Source organism: Sciurus vulgaris (assembly GCF_902686455.1).
Source record: "Sciurus vulgaris genome assembly, chromosome: X".
Lineage (NCBI taxonomy): Eukaryota > Metazoa > Chordata > Mammalia > Rodentia > Sciuridae > Sciurus > Sciurus vulgaris.
The window spans coordinates 41,420,347-41,440,779 of NC_136471.1; the positions used below are offsets into that span (position 1 = coordinate 41,420,347).

The following is a 20,433-nucleotide window of genomic DNA, read 5'->3' on the forward strand; positions in this document are numbered from 1 at the left end:
AGCCTGGTTTCAACCTGTGTCCATCTGAGCAAACACAGCACTGGCTGTGAGATATGGACAAACACCACCCAGCCAGTCAGGAGACCCTGCAAGATGACGGGCTTCACATTCTTCTCCATGAATCTAAAGTAGCCTTGACCTAAAAGGTCATCCTGACTCCTTCACCCAAGATAGTACTCCTCCTAAGAGCCCTGCCTAGGGAGGGCAGTCACAGCGCTAGGGGTCACTAGGGGTCAAACAGTTCTTTTTGCTCACTGGCCAGAAACCCTAAAAGTAAACAATGACGCGTGGCTTGGCTTGGGGGACTATTCTAAAATCTGGACTACAAAGCAGAGTTGAGTGAGCTGCCACCCAGCGAAACAGAGACCCAAAGGTAAAACCAGGCCCTTTCCTCAGGGTGCCCTTCTTTCCCATTGGACTGGGAGCCCAGGAAATAGGGAGCAATGTCCATGTGAAGTGGCAGCAGGCTGCCCTAGGGGCCAAGTGTGAAGGTGCTGAAGATAATGAGGCACTTGTGCATGTGACCCTCAGCAACATTCCTGCAGAGTGCAGAGAAGAAAGTGCAGGCTAAAAGGGACAAGCACGCATACTCAAGTGCCTGAAGCTTAAAGAAGGAAACTCTTAACAAATGCAAACTAAGGAATAACAAGTGCTGGTAGGAAGAGGACCCTTGTTGCCATCTTCCTTAGGTCTTGGAAGCAGCAAATTCCCATAGCTAATTTCTAAGAGGTGCTGTTTCTTTGGGTTGCTGTTTGTTTAAGATGTGCCCTCTAAACCAGCTCCTCCCAGGGAACCAGGATTATTACAGAAAACATGACCTTAGCCTTCTCAATCCTCAACTCCAAGACCAAGTTTACCTACAATGCTTGGGAATACGCCCAGAGGTCTTTCAATGGCCTAGGCAGGGCCCTAAGCCCAGGCCATAAAGTCACCTGAAAAAGGTCTACGCCCTGGAACACTGTCCTTAAAGCGGGCCCTCCTCTAGTGTCTGATGGCTTAGGCCTCAGAGCATAGCCTATTCTGAAACACAATCACAGCTCTTCTTTTACAGGCTTTGGAGTAAAAAACCCAAGGGTGCTCTACCACCGAAAGGCATCCTCATTCCTTTTTTTATTATTTTGAGGCAGGGCCTCACTAAATTGCTGAGGCTACCCTTAAACATGAGATTCTCCTGCCTCAGCCCCCAAGTCACTGGGATCACCTGGCCATAGTAGCAGGTCTTGAAAAGTGAGGTTTACCCTGTTTCAGAGATGTAGGAAGCATTGTGTATTTTTTTTCTGTCCATTTGCTGATGTGTGAGGGAAGACACAATGAAATTGGCTCACCCAAGCAGCACTGTGCACAGTACTGTGCATCTCCTTCAGCTAAGATATTGATCCACTTGAAGCCTGTCTTTCACAGGGCATGGGGGCCCACATCTGTAATCCTATCAACTCTGGAGGCTGAGGCAGGAATATTGCAAGTTCCAGGACAGCCTGGACAAGTTAGTGAAACCTGTCTCAAAATAGAAAATAAAAAATGCTGGGGGCTGGGGTTGTGACTCAGTGGTAGAACACTTGCCTGGCATGTGTGAGGCACTGGGTTCAATCCTCAGCACCACATAAAAATAGATAAGTAAAATAAAGGTATTGTGTCTGCCTACAACTAAAAAAATATTTTTTTTAAAAAATGCTGGGGATGTGACTTCGCTCAGTGGTAGAATATGCCTGGGTTCAATCCTGGTAACTAAACAAAAACAAAAACCAGCTTTGGGGGCTGGGGATGTAGCTCATTGGTAGAGCACTTGCCTAGCACAAGGCCCTGGGTCTGATCCTGAGCGCTGCAAAAATAAATAAATAAATAAATAAATAAATAAATAAATAAATAAATAAATAAATAAAACCTGGGTGCAGTGGTGCATGCCTATAATCCCAGCAACTTCTAAGACTGAGACAGGAGGATCTCAAGGTCAAAGCCAGCCTCAGCAACTTAGCGAGGCCCTGTCTCAAAATGAAAATTAAAAAGGGCTGGGGATGTAGTTCAGTGATTAAATACCCCTGGGTTCAATCCCCAGTATCAATCAATCAATAAATAACCTGCCTTTCTCCTCTGATAATTACCTGACCTTGGTAACGGGTGATGAAGGAACATGTTGAACTCCCCTCAATTAAGACATTAATGAAAAAGTGAACTCATTCATCTGTCTCTTCCCACCCTACCCACCCCAAACCACCTTTCACACTTGTCTCATCTACTCGCTGGTCTCATGGACTACCCACCTCAAGGCAGCTTGCACCATGGGAGTCATCCACTGATAAGGAACACCAATAATTAAGCCAAGCCTCCTACCATTGAGAGCTACATCCAAATTCTTTGAAAAGGACTGGGTAACTTAAGGTAACCTTCACATTATCCATAAAACTGTTCTTAGGCTTCAAAGGGTCACACAATTCTGGCCCCCTCAGAGATCATCACAGAACCAGAATTTTTGCCCTTCGCATGAAACAAAGATGGCAAGGAAGATTTTCTTAGTTTTTTTTTTTTTGTGTGTGTGTGTGTGTATGTGTGGTGCTGGGGATTGAACCCAGGACCTCGTACGTGGGAGGCACGCACTCTACCAACTGACCTATATTCCCAGCCCAGAGGTTCTTAAATCTACCTTCCTTTTCAAATCCCTACCATTTTATCCAAATAACAAGCACCCAAGCTGGCAGCAGTGGCCATAGTGCTAATGACAATGGCTGTCATCATTACCATCAGCATCGTGGTGGCAGTGGTGGTGATTGCTGTCATCATCACAGCTAAAATATATTTGCATGTGTACTATGTGCCAGATATCCCAAGTGCTTTCCTAATATTTTCTCACTTTTCTCAGGCCTCACAAGAAGTCTGGTATGTTTAAGTATAATTATTCCATTTTACAATGTGGAAACTGGCTGAGAGGTTGAGTAACTTGCCCAGGTTTATAGAGCCAGTGGGGGGATTTGAACCCAGGTCTTGACAAACTCAGAGCCTGTATTTTTTGCCCAGTGTACTTCTGCTTCCTTGAAATGTAGTGTAATGCTATTACCACTATTAAAACTTGCTAACATTTATTGAGTGCACAGAATCAGTCAGAACTTCTGCTCAAATCTTTATTTAAATTATTTCATTTAATCCTCATTACAATCCTATTTGGTAAGTACTATAAGTATTCCCATTTTATAGATGAGCGAAATTGAGATTCAGAGCCATTAAATAACATGCCTGAGATCACATGGTGATGGAGCCCAAATACAAACCCAGGAAATGTGATCCAAAAGCTCTCTCCACTAAACTGAACTTACTTGCATTAGGAAAAGAAGGTATTTCAAGTGCCCTATTTAGTCAAGATCTCTGCTGTGTCCCAATCCAGACCTGCAGAATCCTTGCAAGAAACTGGGAAGTAAATGCCAATGAGGACACCTGTCTAGCTCTTCTATGCATGCCAGGAACTTAGGTCTGGTTAATCTAGAAAAAGATGATCAAACCTCTTTCTAGAAGTGTCTCCTCATCCCCATTTCCCCTCAACCTGATTTCTGAAGATAACACCTCACCACCAGCCTGTGCTAATTCTGCCCAGAACATCTAATAAGTGTTTACCCAGGGCTCCCAGAGCCATAGTTAAGGGCCTTAATGTGCAATCTGGCTCTGCGCCTTATTTAATCAGTACCTGAATGAAATGTCTCTTTGCTAGCAACAGCCAAAGCACAGTCAGCCAGAGTCTTTCTGCAAACACAGCTGGTCGACTGGCAAAGGCGATTCAACTCACAGGCAAAATACACTCCAAGCTGATACCACTGCTGATGTGTGATGAAGATGGGGAGGCTGAAAGCACTGCGATGGAATGAAGATGGACTCATACTTCCCCTCTCCTTTCCTCCCTTCCCCTGCAGATGATCTCACTCCTCACTCCACTACCCACCCAAACACCTGCCACAGGCCAGAGCTTGCACTGTTTCTGCCAAACCGGCCAATCTTCTCTCACCTCCTGTCTACCATCTACTTCCTTCCCTCAGAACCACCCAACCCAGGACAAGACTCATGCTACCTTCCTCCCTCTAGCATTTCCTCCAGCAGCTACATACAGGAAACAAAACCAACCAAGGGGCCCCCAAACCCTGCCCTTCAGGATCTCAGGCTGGCAACAGTTCCAAGTGTTTTAACACAACATGCACTGACAGATGTGCAAGCCGTGCCCCATGCAGCCGGGAAAGAGCTAAGTAGGCACAAAGCACTGGTATCCAGAAGAGGAGGGGTCCTCCCCATGCCTGTAGAATTAACTGCTGCATCCAAGCACCTTGGAGTGGCACTTAAATTAATATACCTTGGGGGTCAGCAAATAGGGTGGAAAGACACTGATGACCCTATTCTCCTGTTTAGGGGGCAAGAGGAGGAAAAGAGGCCAAGACTTGGACAAGGAACAAGGGAAAAGCCACCTGCTCAAAAATACTCAATACGGTCCACCAATTAGAGAGCAAGTTTAGGTAACAAGGCCATTTCTAAAACTCATCCTCTCCCTGATGCCCAGCAGAATCTGTCCATGTGCCAGTCCCACTTCATTGTCAACCTCTTCAATGAGATTGCTTTCCTGCCAATTCTCTCATGGGTGTCACACCTCCTCTGATGAAATGGGCACTTCAAATTGTTGAAGGGATTATTTTGGAGCTCAGAATACTCTGGAAGGAAGGCAACTTGGGTGGGGTGGGTCAGGTGGAGCAACTTGGAAACACAAGAATATGAAAAAGAGAGATAAAAAGAGCACCAATCTCAGAGAAAAAGAAGAAAAGGAAGAAAGACAAGAAAGGAAGGGGAGAGACAGCAAAAAACAGAAGGAGGGGAGAGGAAAGAAAGGAAGGAAGATACACCCATACCCATGCCCATGCCCATGCCCATGCCCACCATATTTCCTCAGTTCTGCTATCAGGGTGTCAACTATCCTGTAAGCCACTAAAAATCATCTCTTGGTTGCATGTGCGATACCCTAACTCTCCATATTTAATGTTTGCTCATTAACTTCAATGTTCCATGCATCTGGCCTTGACAGTGTGGGCCCTCCTTGGGACAAAACAGAGAACACAATTTTCTATCTTGCAAGTCTCCTACTGAGAATTCATGAACATCTGCGGTTCTCTTATCAACATCCCAGAGATGACAGAGCATTCCTAGGGTTTCACTTTTCTTTACTGAGAGAGAAATAAGAAATGCGCCCCCTGTAATAAGATGCAAATGACTCCAGGTTACAGCTGAGACACTTTCCTGTGAAGAAGAAAGCAACTCTATGCCTTATGCACACACTGTTTCTTACGCCTCAAATTCCCTTCTTTCCTCCACTGCTCTCATTCATGCACACAAATCTGTAGAGCACCTATAAGAGCCAGGCCCTGTTCTAGGCACTGGAACAGAACACAAGACAAAGAAGAGTCCCCGTTCTCATGGAGCTAACATGCTGCCTGCATGAGCCAGCTCAAATGGCACCCCCTCTAGGAAGCTTTTCTTACATGCACTAGAAAAAAAAAAAAAAAGACCCTTGGCCCTCTATGTTTTGTTCAAATCTGTCACTGTGCATGTAATACTGTAATTTAGTTGATCTGTTTTCTTGTCTGTCTCATCTCAATGGTAAGCAACATAAGAGCAAAGACTGATTCTTATTTATCTTTGAATCTCCAGTGCCTGGCTCCAATGTTTGGCACATAACAGGCATTCAGTGAACATCTGTTGACTGAATGCCAAAATAAATTAATTCCCATGAGCATTTCAAACAAGAGTCTTGAAAACAGAGTTAACCTGTAACAACCAGGTGTCAACATTCCCTCTTGTTAGTCCCTGCAGATCTTAGAGACCGGTAGGGAGGGAATGTAGAAGGACCTGAAGGGACGAAGGAGGCCTATTTGAAATAACTCTGATGACATAACTCATGGTACTCTAAACAACCTTAAAACCCACCCTGCAATAACTGGGGGAGCTCAACCTCTAATTTGAACCACACCATCTAACACCTACATGATGGTGTTTCCAAAAGACTAAATGCCTTACCCACAGGCCACCTAGACTCACACCAATGGGGAGAAGCACTTGAGTCAACTTCCTGCCTAATACTTTAGCCAGTAGATAATGTCTCTCAAAGAGGGTCCAAGGCTCACCAACATTTGATTTACCAAGAGGCTCATTATAAAAAGCAGATTCCCATCCTTACCCTGAACCGGCTCAGAATGGCCATGCAGGGAGCCAAGCATCTGCATACAACCAACTTCCAAACATTTCTTTCACAAAAGGAATTCACCAGTCAGTGCTCTCCACACTCATAGTTTCTTAGGGTCCACTCAGTCAGTTACTAGCAGAACATCTGAGACAAGGTACTCTCAATGTAACAAAAGTTATGGGGGAGACTGGGACTGAGGATGTGGCTCCACGGCAGAGCATTTGCCGAGCATGCACAAAACCCTGGGTTCCATCCTTTGCACCACCCAAAAAAAATTACATTTGAAAAAGATACAAAAGACTAGAAGAAGCTGAGAAAACTGGTGCTCCCTGTACAGAGTATTTCAATAAAGCACATTGACAATAAGATACCCACTGAAAAGTACAGAAGGGAAGAAAGAAGAAAAGAGAGTCACTGACCTAATAACATTCTTTTTATTTATATGATATTACAGAACAAAGTTGGCATGTCCAGATGTCTCCCAAGGGATTAAGACCTAGAGCGAACAGCATAATTTCCTCATTGAGATGAAAGTGAACAGATACTTTGGGTGAGAATGGGCTACGGTTTTAATAACCAGTTCTTTGTGATGGAAATTCTACAAAAAGATGTGAGCTGTAGCTGAGACTGCCTCTCGCCTCTATTTCAAAAAACCGACGTAAAGCTTCTCTTAATGGGCACAATAGACACAGGAACTGTTTCCATGAGGCCTCAAGGGAACACAGACAGGGCCACCAGAGGGGAAAGAAAAAAGGAAAGCAAAAATTCTGCTCCATCTCTCAAGTCAGTCATCATTATCTAGCACATATTAAACAATTAATGTACATGCACAGTATTATATCCAGCTCTGCAGGGAGTTACACTGCTGTATGACTTTCCTTGTAAAAACTGCTCCTGTTAACAGTAGAGACTGAAGAAACATGTAAAAACAGGCAACCGAGCCAAACACAAAATTACCTACACACACACAAAGGTGACATTAAAGAACCATTTTTTTTGTGGTACTGAGGGTAAAGACCAGGACCTCACACATGCTAAGTACACACTCCACTGCTGAGTTGTACCACCAGTCCTTGAACCCAATACTCCAAGAAGTAGTCAAAGGGTTGGTAAAGGAGGCCAAAAGATGTTTCCAGAATAACAAAAATAACTGGATTTAGGTCAGAATCAACTAAAAAGTTTTCACAGAGAATCTTCAGAAGAGTACTTAGAGAGGAAAGGGATCCAAAAGAAATCCCACAAAGACTGAGAAGAAGGTGGCACATCTATGGCAAAGGAACAAAATTCCAGGGAGCCTGTGGATCATCCACTGAGTAGGAGCCAGCAACATACGGTTATTTAAAAGCAAGCGTAATGCTGTGTTGTAGTAACAGGTGCATGGCATGAAAAGGCTGGGGAGAAATTTTTTCCTCCCTGCTTGGTGCAGGCTGGACCTCTAGTAAGAGTTACAGCATCCAGTTTTGCATGCTGTGTATTACAAGAGTATGCGGACATGGGCAAGGATCCAGAGAAAAGCAACTGAAATCATTACAGGAATGACTTGTAGTAGCTATCAAGAAAGGTGAAATGGAGATGAGGTTTGTTAGTCTGAATCTGCAGTAAAACTGCACTGGTCATCTGTCAGTGTTAATCAGCTTTGCCCAGTTTCTCTGTTTTTTGTTTGTTTGTTTCTTTGATTTGTTTTGTTTTGTTGTGGTTTTATTTTTTTGGTACTGGGGATTAAATCCATTAACCACCAAGCCACATTCCTAGTCCTTTTTATTTTTTATTTGAGACAGGGTCTTGCTAAGTTGCTGAGGGCCTCACTAAGTTGCTGATGCTGGCTTTGAACCCCTGATCCTCCTGCCTCAGCCTCCTCAGCAGCTGGGATTACAGGCATGCACTTCCACACCCAGATGCCCAGTTTAGATCACCCATTTAAGTGATCACATAGTTCTTCAGAGGATTAAAATGCTTTGTTTCCATGTGGCCCATTTCATGGAGAAGACTAGGCTAGGAAAAGGTTAAATAATTTGCTCCAGTTCCCATAGCAAGTCATGAGCAAAACAAGTATCATAATTTTAAATCCCAGTGCTATCTGTGTTTCGTTTAATCCACCAATCCACACAATCTCTCTTTACAACAGGCACCCCCAAAAGACTAACAATGAAAGATGAGAAAATTCTCTGCAAATTTTCTTTGAAGAGGGAGAAATAAAACCAACTAAAAAGGAATAGCATGCCTCACTGCCAAGGCCCCTATAAATATCATCCCCTCCCATCCCCCTAGATTGATGACACAGGACACAGTTCATCTGATAAGCTGTCAGCAGATGGTTGGATCCTTCAATGTACCCATTATCCACCAATGTCGACTCCAAGCAGGAACAGTAATCAGTGCTCCAGACAACAGATGGAGAACGAGGAGGTATGTGTCTGGTCTGAAGTAAAGGGGTTAAAAGAGAAAGTCTAGTTCTCAACTCCATCAGGTTTTCTCCAAAACAAATCCATCACATGGTAATTGGAATGCACCAGTGTGTATCTACTGAGTTGCAAAGGATGTCAACAAAAGCTTAGGAGTTTTTGAGTACAAGCCATTCTACACTTTTAGCAAGGAGGGGGAAAGTAAGAAAATCAAACAGTGCACCCAAAGCAGTTAAGTCATAATTGGTGGAAATCCAACTTCTAATTTATTGTAATGAAGACAGAAAGTCAAGTAAGAGTGGCAACTCTAAAAAAGAATGAGGCTCAGTATTATTGGCAAAAAACTAGTAGCTAGGATCAACAATGGCATCAACTATTATTTGCCAAATGTCCAACCTGGATTTATGCATATAGACATTAAGGGTTAAATGACATATGGTATGCTCTGCTAAGCCCAATGCCTAACCAGGAGATGTTGGCACAGATACAGAGAAAACCAACAGGAATTGGACAGTTAAACAAGACATCCAAAATAGGATCTTTTCATTAAGTTCTTAAGACAAAAACAACATAACTGGACTCAAGGAAGATACAAGGTCATTAAATTAAGGCCACTAATATTTTTGCCAAACTGGCATTTTAACCCTTCTACTAAGAAACTGTAGAATTTTTTAGAGTCCAAGAACTCAGTTTATTTGGATAGTCTTTATAAGTTCAAAAAATTAAATAAAACTAGTCTGAAAAAGTCACTAAATACTAAATAAATGTATTTTCATCATAGTTCTTAAATTTTTATGTTTATTCACGTTTGTGAATTGGTTACTATTTTTTGGCAGTTGATTTTTAAAATTTTTATTGTAACATAACTATGCAAAATAGTGGGATTCATTTTAATATATTCATACCTGCACATGATTTTTAAGATTTAAATAGCTACGGGACTCTCTTCCTGCTAAACCCAGATTCCCACTGCAGTAGCTCACATCTCAAAGCATTTCTGCAGCTAATTGTAAGGAGATTTATGGTAAAGAGCACAATCAGTACATTCATTCCTGTCACCCATACCTGCCAAAATCATGGGCAAAGGGGGAGTGACTGGCCATGCTTACTGGTACAGTTAGCAGACACCACATATATTCAGCAAGGGGTGTTAGCGGTGGCATCCTATCCTTGACACTTGCTGATTTTGAGAACCCCCAAACATCTCAGGCTGTAGCTGAGCAGAGATGGTGCTACTTTAATCCTACAACCCTTTATCAGTCTATGGTCCCAGGACCCCTAAGAAATCAGATGAGACCAAAAAGAAACCCAGCAGCAAGAACAGTAATCAAGAATAATTCAGGGCTATGGTTGTGGCTCAGTGGTAGAATGCTTGCCAAGCACATGCAAGGCACTGGACTTAATCCTCAGTACCACATATAAATTAATTAATTAATTAAAGTTTAAAAACTTGGCATTTTTTAAGAGAAAAGAATGATTCAGATGTAAGTACTGCCCTTTCTTATGCTACTATAGTTGGCAGTCACCCAACAGCAGCATGGCTAGGACAAGGGTCAGTGTGATAAGGCGCTGAGAATGAATATTTTTCAGAGTAAAAATCAGGAGCTAGAGAAAGTAACCAGTTTCCCTCCAACTTCTCTAGTTCCTGTCCCAAAGCAATATAGCCCTTGTTACAAACTTACACTCAGTCTGAGGAAGAAGGCCTTTCTACAAAACCAAAATAGAGTCAATGGGGAGTCACAAAGCAGAAATATCCCTTGTTCCTGCCTAGCATGTGTGGGAACCTGGGTTCAATTCCTTGAGCTGCAAGAGAAAGAGAGAGAGAGAGAGAGAGAGAGAGAGGGAGGGAGAGAGGGAGGGAGGGAGGGGGGGAGGGAGGGGGGGAGAGAGAGAGAGAGAAAGGAGAGAAATGTCCCTTGCTAAGCTACTCCTTTTACTTCAGTTAACATTTTCCTTTCCTTTTCTGGACTTCTAAACTCCACAGAATACTGTTACAATATAGCCTAATTCAGCTGACTCACTTGTCAAAGCATTTCTTTATATATAATGCCTCCCCCTTGGAATATAGACAGTCATGGGAAACATTTTAACATCGCTTTCTCTAGACCCAAGCTGATCTATCACAACCCTAAATAAGATAATGCATATGAAAGTGCCTTATAAATGGTAAATGCTAGATAAATGCAAGGTATTATTAACCTTACATATTATCATTAGTCAGTGCTGCAACCAAGTCAGAAAATTGTTTCCAATCATAATTTTTTCTAGGACTCACAGCAACTTTAAAAATTCTATACAGTCTGGTTTCCAGGGAAAAGCCACAGAGAAGGTATGGGAAGTTGGATATCAAAGACTAGGTCCCCCCCCCCCCAGGCCAGAGGTCACTATATAAGTGATGTAAAGCAGTGACTTAGGAGTAATCAGAAAAGGAGTATAATCCTGATGAGGCTCGAAAATTCCTCAGCATGACTCCGTTCATGACTCATACCCCACCTTATAGCTTCAGAGTTTAAGTTAAGCACAGGACAATAGAAAAAGCACAGGTGACAGGAATCAGTCCATAGTCCCCCAAACATTCACCTCTCCCCCAAATACCATCATCCTCTAAAAGTGTCCCCAAGGGTGATGGAGCCAAGTCTACTTGACTGGGAAGACACATAGTGCAAAAGATGAATAGGAGGATGGAAATAGGAAATACAGTAGAATGAACTGGACATAAGTTTCCTCTGTTCACATGTGAATACCTGACCAGTGATACTCCACATCATGTTCAACCACAAGAACGGGATCCTAATTAGAGGAAGTTCTACTCCATGTAGGTATAATGGGTCAAACTACACTCTACTGTCATGTATACCTAAAAAGAACAAATAAAAAAAGATGAGTAGGGACTGGCTAACTAACCTCCACAGAGAAGAAATGTTTTCTTTTTCAGCACAAGAAGGTCAAAAGCCTTTCAGACTAGCTCTCGGTTGCATACTCATCTACTTCTTATGATAAGAAGAATCACAGCACATGAGTGTCAAGAGCTGGGAATGCAACTCTGCCTCGTTTTAACAGTGGGAAAAACTGAGGCCAAGGAAGACAACTTTCCCTTAAAGGAATACAACCAATTAATGCCATACCTAGGTCTCTTGAGTCTTCTAAAAGCCTCTAAAAAAAATCATTTCTCTAAAAACCATGGTGCTGCGTTTGATGTCATCATATCAGCAGCAGTCCCAGTGAGGCTGAATTTAGTCCTTTTCGACCTTCTGATATGTGGTTGTCAAAGGCCTCAAGACCCCTTTGTAAAAGGGGGTACCGTCTGACCCTCACCACCTGCTATCCTAAAAAACACTCCTATCCTGACAGCTTCACACAGAAGTAGCTGAGATGCATTGTTCTGTCTCATTAACAAAAAGTCCATTCATAAAAAAAAAGAAAGAGTACTGGCTCAAATTTATACAGCAGGTCTAGCTGGGACAGCCCTGGACTTCCTATGAATAGCATCACTTCCCAAGAAATCTTTTCTGAAAAACTGCTGCCCACTCCAGCTCCATTCCATGCTTACAGTCACCCAATCAATAACAGCCTCCTTATCCCAAAGCTATCCACACTTCTTTGCCACATCTGCAAGATGGGATGGGTCACAAATCATTCACCACATTTTACAGACTGGAAAACTGAAGTCAGGCACTGCAGACAGAGCTAGCAAGTATCTGAGCCACAAGGAGACAATGCCATGCATGCTCATCTGCCATGTTCATCTGCCCAGGCCTTCCCAAGGCACTGCACCACCACCCACTGCCACCCCCTCTTTGGGATTGACAGTTTGCAACTCCAGAGGGTGGGTTTACTTTCCATCCCAGAGGCTAATTCATCTTTTGGCTGCAGGCAAGTGACCTTCCATCCCTGAGTGCCGCCAAGGCTATAAAATGGAGATAATAATCTCAACCTCCTGCCCCACACATGGTTGTCATAGGTCTCCTGAGAATAACCTTCTACAAACATAAAAGCAATAAAGATGCTAATGACGGGTTTCAAAACTGCCCCAAAAGAAAATGCACCAGGTTTTCTACAGCCTGAAATCTAAAGACAGATTGCTTTCCCCTTATCCCCTTTCTCCTCCTCCTCCTCCATGATTTTATAGCTTCGGAACATCTCTCTGCACACTGCACAGGCTGAGTACAGAAAGACAGTCTCACGCTTGGTCCTCACCCAGATTATTTTTATGCATCTGGCAACTTTCCTTTTCAATCCCTTTTGTTTTCACTAATGGGTAGAAGTTGAGGAGGTAAAGAAATCAGCTTTTTTAGCACCCCTGGACCATAACCACAGGAGACAGAATGAGAGTGATAAGATGAAGAAGTTTGCAAAATATAAATACCCTCTCACCATAGATAATGATCACCAGCCCAAAGTTCATGAGTCAGCCTAGGGCCTGTTTCAGGGAACACTTGATAGGAACCTGGGGCAGCTCCAGTGCCTCAAAACTCAAAGGCAGACCTCACCCCAAGAACATAAACTCCCCAATAAGAGTTATTAAGAGAAACCCCTCAAAAGTATTTCCCCAAAGTACCACAGTGGAGACGAGGAAGCTTATGTGACCACCTCCGGAAAGAGGATCACCAGGCCACTGGGAAAGGAACTACCACCAAAGGCAAAAGGGCTAAGCCATGGCCCACAGATGTGATTCAAAAAGGGCACCTGGCTGAGGCAGGACTTCCTGCTTGTGAAAGGCCAGGCTAGGGCAGAGAGAGGAGGGGCAGCTGGCCTGAGTGCCTGAGTGCCAACAGTTCTCAGGTTGAGACACAAGGTTCCTCATCTCCACTGTGGGGCTGACCACACATTGTGCAAAGCCAAATCTGAAAGGGGAACAAAGGCAACCACTCATTGGAAAATCGATTTTAAGGGTCCCACTTCCCATAGGGTTGAGGTGCTCTATACTACCGAGTGTCCTGAGCACACAAATGACTCGTATCACTCAGGCTGCCCAGGAAAAAGTCAACAGACTCACATGCATCATGGTGACCAGGTGACAGGGGTTGAGCAGGTAGATGACGGTCTTGGTGGCGAACTTAAAGCCCAGCTCCACCCCGAAGGTCAGGCACAGGGCTACTAAGAGCAGATTCTTGCTCAGGCTCTCCTTGCCTTCCTCTGGCCGCTGGGTCACCTGCTGTGGCTGGCTGCCACGGCCACCCCTACCGTCCTCCGTCTGCCTCAGGATGTGCCGCAGGGCCACCAGGATCTCCAACAGGGCCAGGGTCAGGACCACCACACTTTCCAGCAGCCGCTGCTGCCAAGAGAGGAAGGCAGCACAGTCGGGGCCCCCATTGCCTGCAAAACTGGGGTCCACGCCCCCATAGAGCCAGTCCAGGAGACTATGGTAGCTATACCGGGACATGATGCAAAGTGGTTCCCTTTGACCACCGTGCAGGAAGCAAGAGCAAGATGGAACACGAGCCCAGAGGGTTGCCCGGGTGGTGGAACATGTAAGGAGGGCACACCCCCGCACCCCTCTCCAGACACCGGGGCACCTAGAGCAGGGCAAGGGAATCTACACGCGAGGCCCGGGGGTAAAGTGCTGGCTCTAACTTGTCCCCACGGCTGTCTGGGGAGCCCCCCGCGCTTCTCCAGTGGCCACCAACGAGGCAGGGTTGAAAGGAGCCGTTGGCCAATCTAAAAGGAAGGAGAGGAAAAAAAAAAGGTCTCAAAGAGGCAATTGCATCGGGAATTAACGAAGCGGGGAGGGAGGGGCAACTAGCGAGGGAAGAAAAGGGGAACAGGGGCAGTGGCCAAGCAAGCAGGGGTCAGGGAAGCCAGAGGCAGAGAGGGTGTGGGCGGGGGGCCGGGGGGACCCGGCAGTGCCGCCAGAGGGAAACGCGGGATGGGGGCGAAGCGGGTGAGAGCGAGGGGGCACGCGGAGGCTAGGAGAGGGGCTCGCGGGGCCGGGCAGGCGGGGAGGGCGACGGGGATGGCAGGGACGCCGGAGTCCTCGTCTCACGCACTCCACAGGGGATCTCTTACTCCTGCAACCGCGTGGCCGTCTCTGCCCCCAGCTAGCAACTTCGCCGCCGACGGGCCCCTCCAGCCAATTTAGAGCAGTCCCGGTCCAGCCTCCCGCCCCCGGGTACACCCCTGAGCCCCCCAGCTCCACCCCCGGCCCCAGCCGCCCGCCCTCCGGGCAGCACCACCCTCAGCCCGCGGCCCGCCCGGGACCTGCCCCCCTCGCGCAGGCAGCGACGGGAGGAAGCCGAGAGGGAGGGCGGGAGGCCGGGCCAGCCAGGGGCTGGACTACAGCCGGCCCCCTCCTCCGCCCCGGCGCCGCCGCATCTTCCCGCGCCTCCCGCCCGGCCCAGGGGACGGGCCGCCGCGCCCCTCAGGGCTCCACTCACCGGCAGCGCGGCCCGTGGCCCTGCCTCGGGCCACCGCTCTGCTCCTGCACTCCGCGCGCCCGGGCGCTCGGCTCCCCTGGCGGCCGCAGCCGCCGCCGCCGCCGCCGCCGCCGCCGCCGTCGCGCAGGGCTCCTCCTCCCGGTCTTCCTCCTCCTGCAGCAACCGCGCTGGCTTCCTCCTTCTTCCCCTCCCTCTCTCCTCCCCCTCGCGGCCGCCGCCGCCTCCCGCGTCCCTCCTCCCGTCGGGTGCAGCCTCCCGCCCCCACCCACCCACCACGTCCTCGGGCCACCACTACCCCGCCTCGCCTTCTCCCCTCTCCCGCCCGCCGCCGACTCCCCCACCACGTCCACCATTCACACCTCCCACCCTGCCTCGCCTAGGCGCTCCCTCCGCCTCCCTCCTGCGGCTCAATCTCCGCCTCCTTCCTCCTTCTCCCGGCCTTCCCTTCTGCTCTCTTCGAGGAGACTGCACGCGTGCACAGCCACCCTCCACAACCCGGTGCAGAACTCCTCTCCTGGCGTTCGCCGACTCTGCGTCCCGTGACCCTGTTCTCCAGGGCAATACTTTGTATAACTGGCACATAGTAGGCCCCAACTGGCCCTCGCTAACTTGGAATGAATAAGCCTGGCTAGTGAAGAGCAGCTGAGCGAGGGTGGCTTTTGGGGGTGTGCTGGGTATGGCCTTCTCCCGTTTCCTCCCTTCTGTCATGAAATGGTAGATCCGTGCAGGACCACACGAAGGCGTCTCCTCTCACCTTTCCAGCCACGGCTCCGCCCCGCCGCCCCCCCCCCCCCATCAGTGCCTAGGATGGAGTCTTCTTGGCCCTGCTCTTCTCCTGCTCTGGTCTTGTGTTTTCCCCTGTACCTCCGGCCACACTGCTCACCCCTGCCACTCCCTGTGCCTCACCTCCTTTTCACCCCTCTCTCCAGACCTGCCTTCAGTGGTAGACAAGCTGGAGGAAAAGGAGCTTCCCCTGACCGTTTTGCCTCCCCTCTCCCTGCAAGACAGCAGCTGTGAGAAGCCCTCTAGGACAATGTGAATGCAGAGGGGCAGGGTCCCCTCTTCACTGTTGTTTCCTACCCATCAACCGCATTTGTATTTCTTGGGACAAGGGAATAGGAAAAAGATCTCTTTAGAATCTACCTCATGTTGACTTAATATTTATTGAAGACTCGCAATGAGTTAGAAGAATATCCAGGAAAACACAGCCAGGCACCTTGCTTAGGAAACATTTTTGGATTTGGGCTGTAAGCCAGGCCCAAAACATAAAATACAATCTATTGTATTATCAAGCCATTGCCCTCCCATCCTTTCCAAGTCTGGCTTTCCTGACAAATATAGCCAAGGTAGTCTTGTCTAATTCTGAGCATTTTGCAGTATCTACCGTAAGTAGATGCTCTTCAGCTGCTAATTAATAAAGATCAACAAACAAAAATTGATTTCAGAGGCTCATTCATTCATTCCCCTTAGGTGTTTCTTAAATCCTCAGCAACATAACCAAGGAACATTAAGGACAAAGCTGGGGAGTAGTGCCTGGCAATGGCATGCAATGTTCAAAGACCTCAAGTTCCTACCTCTAAAGTAAGAATGAAGGTATAGCACTCAGTAAATGGCTTCTCTAATCCCTCCAGTTTCCATGCTGAACTTTAATTGGGAATTTGGCCTAGCTTCCCTGGTGTGTGTAAAGTGACTATTCTTAGTGACTATAGCCAGGTCAATTTCCTCACCTGAGCCACAAATTCCATTTCTTCCTACCTAAGTAAAATAGCAAAGTGTCTCTAGGATTGGGATTCTAATCCCATGTATGCTAGCTACTTGCTCTGTCACCTTAGGCAATTTACTCAGCCTCTCTGTGCCTCAATTTCTTATCTATTCATAGAAAGATTCTATTATCTGATTCATATGCAGATTCCAATGAGTTGAATTTTGTAGACCATTATGCAGTATCTGGCACATAGAAAGCGTCCACTCAGTGCTACCTGTTGTTACCCATCCGTGCATTTGTGTATGTGAACCTGTGTGCACTCCCAAGCAAGCAAGCATACACATGCATTCAGATGCAGTGCCCACCCCCATATCTGCATAAACAATCCTACCCATCCTTCAAAGCCCAGGGAACATCCCACTCTCCCCAATCCTCCCCACCAGCTCTCAGAGCTCTCTCACACCTCCAAACTTCTACAGTATTTATTGCCTATGCTACTCATTGTATTCTGAATCATATACTGCCTTCCATTGTTCTCACATTGTGAGTCCTGCCTCCCACACCCAGCTCTTTGAGAGCAGAGGAAGGGTCTTACTTAATCTTTTCTAAACCTCCAGAGTACCTAGCAGAGTGGCAAACACATAGTAAGCACTAAATAAACACTAGGAGAGGTCTGGGGCTGTAGCTCAGAGGCAGAGTGCTTGCCTAGTGCGTGTGGGGCACTGGGTTTGATCCATAGCACCACATAAAAATAAACAAAATAAAGGTAATGTGTCCATCTAGAACTACAAAAAAATTTAGAATTTTCCCCATAGGAAAAAGGCAAGCCAGAATTGAGCAGAAATGGTGTGCAAATCTTAGAAAAACACAAAACTCCAGGTCATTGTCCTCATCATTTCTGTACTAGAACATAGGACAGAGAATTCTTGTCTCTAAACATTAACGTGAAAACAAACTTTGATTTTTTTAAGGAGAGTCTTGTGGCACACAGTGAAAAAGGAACCTGAAATCCAGGCTTAGTTCAGTGAGACCTTGAGGATGATTTTCCAGGCAAAATGAAGGGGTTGGACTAGAAATGGTCTCTGAGATACCTGCTGGCTCGAATCTAGGAGTCTATGAACTCAGCCTCTCTGCCTTTTCATCCCAGTGTTGTTGGTATCTTGAAGCAGACAACTTGTCTACCTGACTTGGTGATGTGAGCCACCTCTCTGCTTACGCAGACAATGCCCTAAATTCTTTCTGCCAAAGTGCCTTCCCAGTTTTGAGCCCAGGTGACCTCCTATGGAGTGCCGTGTCATATGAAATAGCAGAAATAATAATAATTATTATTATTATTCACAGCTGCTGTCTTGCAGGGAGAGGGGAGGCAAAGCAGTCAGGGGAAGTTCCTTTTCCTCCAGCTTGTCTACCACTTTTCTCCTCCTGCACTTTATTCTTTGAATACACTCCTGCTCTTTTATCCACAACAGAATCTGAAATTCAAATGCGTGCGGAACTCCCGCAAAAGACAATGTGCAAAAGACAATGCACAATCCCAATATTATATGAAGTGTTATCATTAATAATAAACTGGAGGAGGATAATAATAATGATAATAATTATTATCTTATTATTATTTGGTACCAGGGATTGAACCCAAGGGTGCTTAACCACTGAGCAACAATCCCAGCCTTTTTAATATTTTATTTAGAGACAGGGTCTCACTGAGCTGCTCAGGGCCTTGCTAAGTTGCTGAGGCTGGATTTGAACTTGGGATCCTCCTGCCTCAGCCTCCCGAGCCGCTGGGATTATAGGCATGCACCACAGCACCTGGTAGAAATCATTATCTATATGGTACCACTGTACATCTTGTTACAGAACACAGGCCTATCCCAAAGCTGAGGCAGCCATAGAGGCCAGTTCTTGTGAACATGCCAGAAAGATTTCAGACATGTAGCTCAGAGTAACAAGCAAGAGTTTATTAGAAGGGATAGGAAAGTGAAAGAAGGGACCCTCTCAAGGAAGACAGTGGGTCCTCTCAGAAGGACAGTGTACCTCTCCTGCCCTTCAGTTTCATTGGGTTACAAGGAAGTTTCCAGGGATTCCCACATAGATCCACCTATTGACTTTGGACTGACGGCATAAGAATTGCGTGAACTGCTTCCAAGTGAGGATGGTGTGTTGCTCAAAGAATTTGAGTTTTTAAGGAAATTGAGACCCCCCTGATTTTTCCTCAACTTCCTGCCCCCCTCAAATGATTTATTAGCCTTTTGACTGTCCCTCAGCAAGCTTTCTTTGTGAGGGTCTTAATGTTTGGGTTGCCAGGATGATTAGGGGTTGTGATGGTTTCCATAATAAGGGGATGTAATTATGGCTGAGGAGATTTTAATGTATAAGTCCCATCTTCCAGGAGCTTGCCTGTCAGGGAAGGTTCCTTGTGGTTTTCAGTCACCTTTCATTGTCCCTTCCCTACTCACATGTTCATGGCTGACTAGCTACCTAACCATCTGAGACTCAGAAAAGTGAAGTGACCTGTCTTAAGGTCACACAAGATAGTGGAGGAGCAAGGATGAGAACTTGGTGTTCTCTAGATCCAGTATTCTTTCAACACTATGGGTCAAAACAAGCTTTTTATTTTTGACTTGACCATCTGACCTTTTCTCCTCCCGAACTTTATTCTTTGAATACATTCCTGCCCTTCTATCCACAACAGAACCTGAAATTCAAATGCATGCGAATCTCCCACAAGCAAAAGACAATGCACAATCCCAATATTATATGAAGTGTTATCATTAATAATAAAGTGGAGGAGAATGAAGAGAGAAGCCTTTGTCTTGATCCAACTATCTTCTTACTGTTTCTCCCCCTCCCATTCATTCAACACCAGCATTCATTCTGTACAAATTCACTGAGACTCTATTCTGTGACTAAAAATGTGCTAGACCTGTGGGTAATCCCTGTCCTAGAGGAACTTGAAATTCAGATAGGGAGAGGACTTAAAAACAAGAAAGGTTAGCCCAGTGTGGTGGCACATGCCTGTAATCCCAGCAGCTCAAGGTTGAGGCAGGAGGATTACATGTTTGAGGCCAGCCTCAGCTACTTAGCGAGGTCCTAAGCAATTTAGTGAGACCTGTGTCCATATAAAAATATAACAGGGCTGGGGATATAGCTCAGTTGGTGGAGTGCTTGCCTCGTAAGCACAAGGCCCTGGGTTCAATCCCCAGCACCACAAAAAAAAAAAAAAATATATATATATATATATATATATTAAGAAAAAATATATATATATATAAAACAAAGGGCTGTGGGTGTGGCTCAGTGGTTAAGCACCCCTGAGTTTAATTCCTGGCGTGCGCGCGCGCGCACACACACACACACACACACACACACACACACACACACAAAGAAAGGTTAGATAACAATGCATGGGGTAGGTATAAACTCAAGCCAAGCAGATAAGAGCAAATCTTTTCTTTTCTTTTCTTTTTTTTTTAAATGTAACTAGGTATTGAACCCAGGGCCTGAGCTACATCTCTAGCCCTTTTATTATGAGGCAGGGTCTTGCTAATTTGCTTAGAATCTCACAAATTTACTGAGTCTGACTTTGAACTTGCAATCCTCCTATCTCAGCCTTCCCAATTTCTGGGATTACAGGCATGGGCCACTGTGCCCAGTGAGCTGCATACTTTAGAGTATTCCACTGTACTATATGATAATGATACCTCAATTTTAAGAGTTCAGAAGTCCACTCCTATAATCCCAGCTACTGAGAAG

General features: G+C 45.9%; 1 protein-coding gene across 6 annotated transcripts in view; it reads right to left on the reverse strand.

The window, feature by feature from the left end:
- TMEM164 (transmembrane protein 164) overlaps positions 1-15,147 on the reverse strand; it is a 164,567-nt gene extending 149,420 nt beyond the window's left edge. For 2 of the 6 annotated variants that reach the window (XM_079124867.1, XM_079124864.1), the window contains exons 1-2: positions 14,608-14,711; positions 13,598-14,259 (exon numbers count right to left, since the gene is read on the reverse strand). In XM_079124867.1, coding sequence (XP_078980993.1) covers positions 13,598-13,984 — 387 coding nt within the window. In that variant the 5' untranslated portion in view covers positions 13,985-14,259; positions 14,608-14,711. Of the gene's footprint in view, positions 1-13,597; positions 14,260-14,588; positions 14,712-14,975 lie in introns of those variants that run through there. The other 4 variants (XM_079124869.1, XM_079124865.1, XM_079124866.1 and 1 more) reach the window with 4 other exon arrangements.
- Between the last annotated feature and the right edge of the window lie 5,286 nt (positions 15,148-20,433).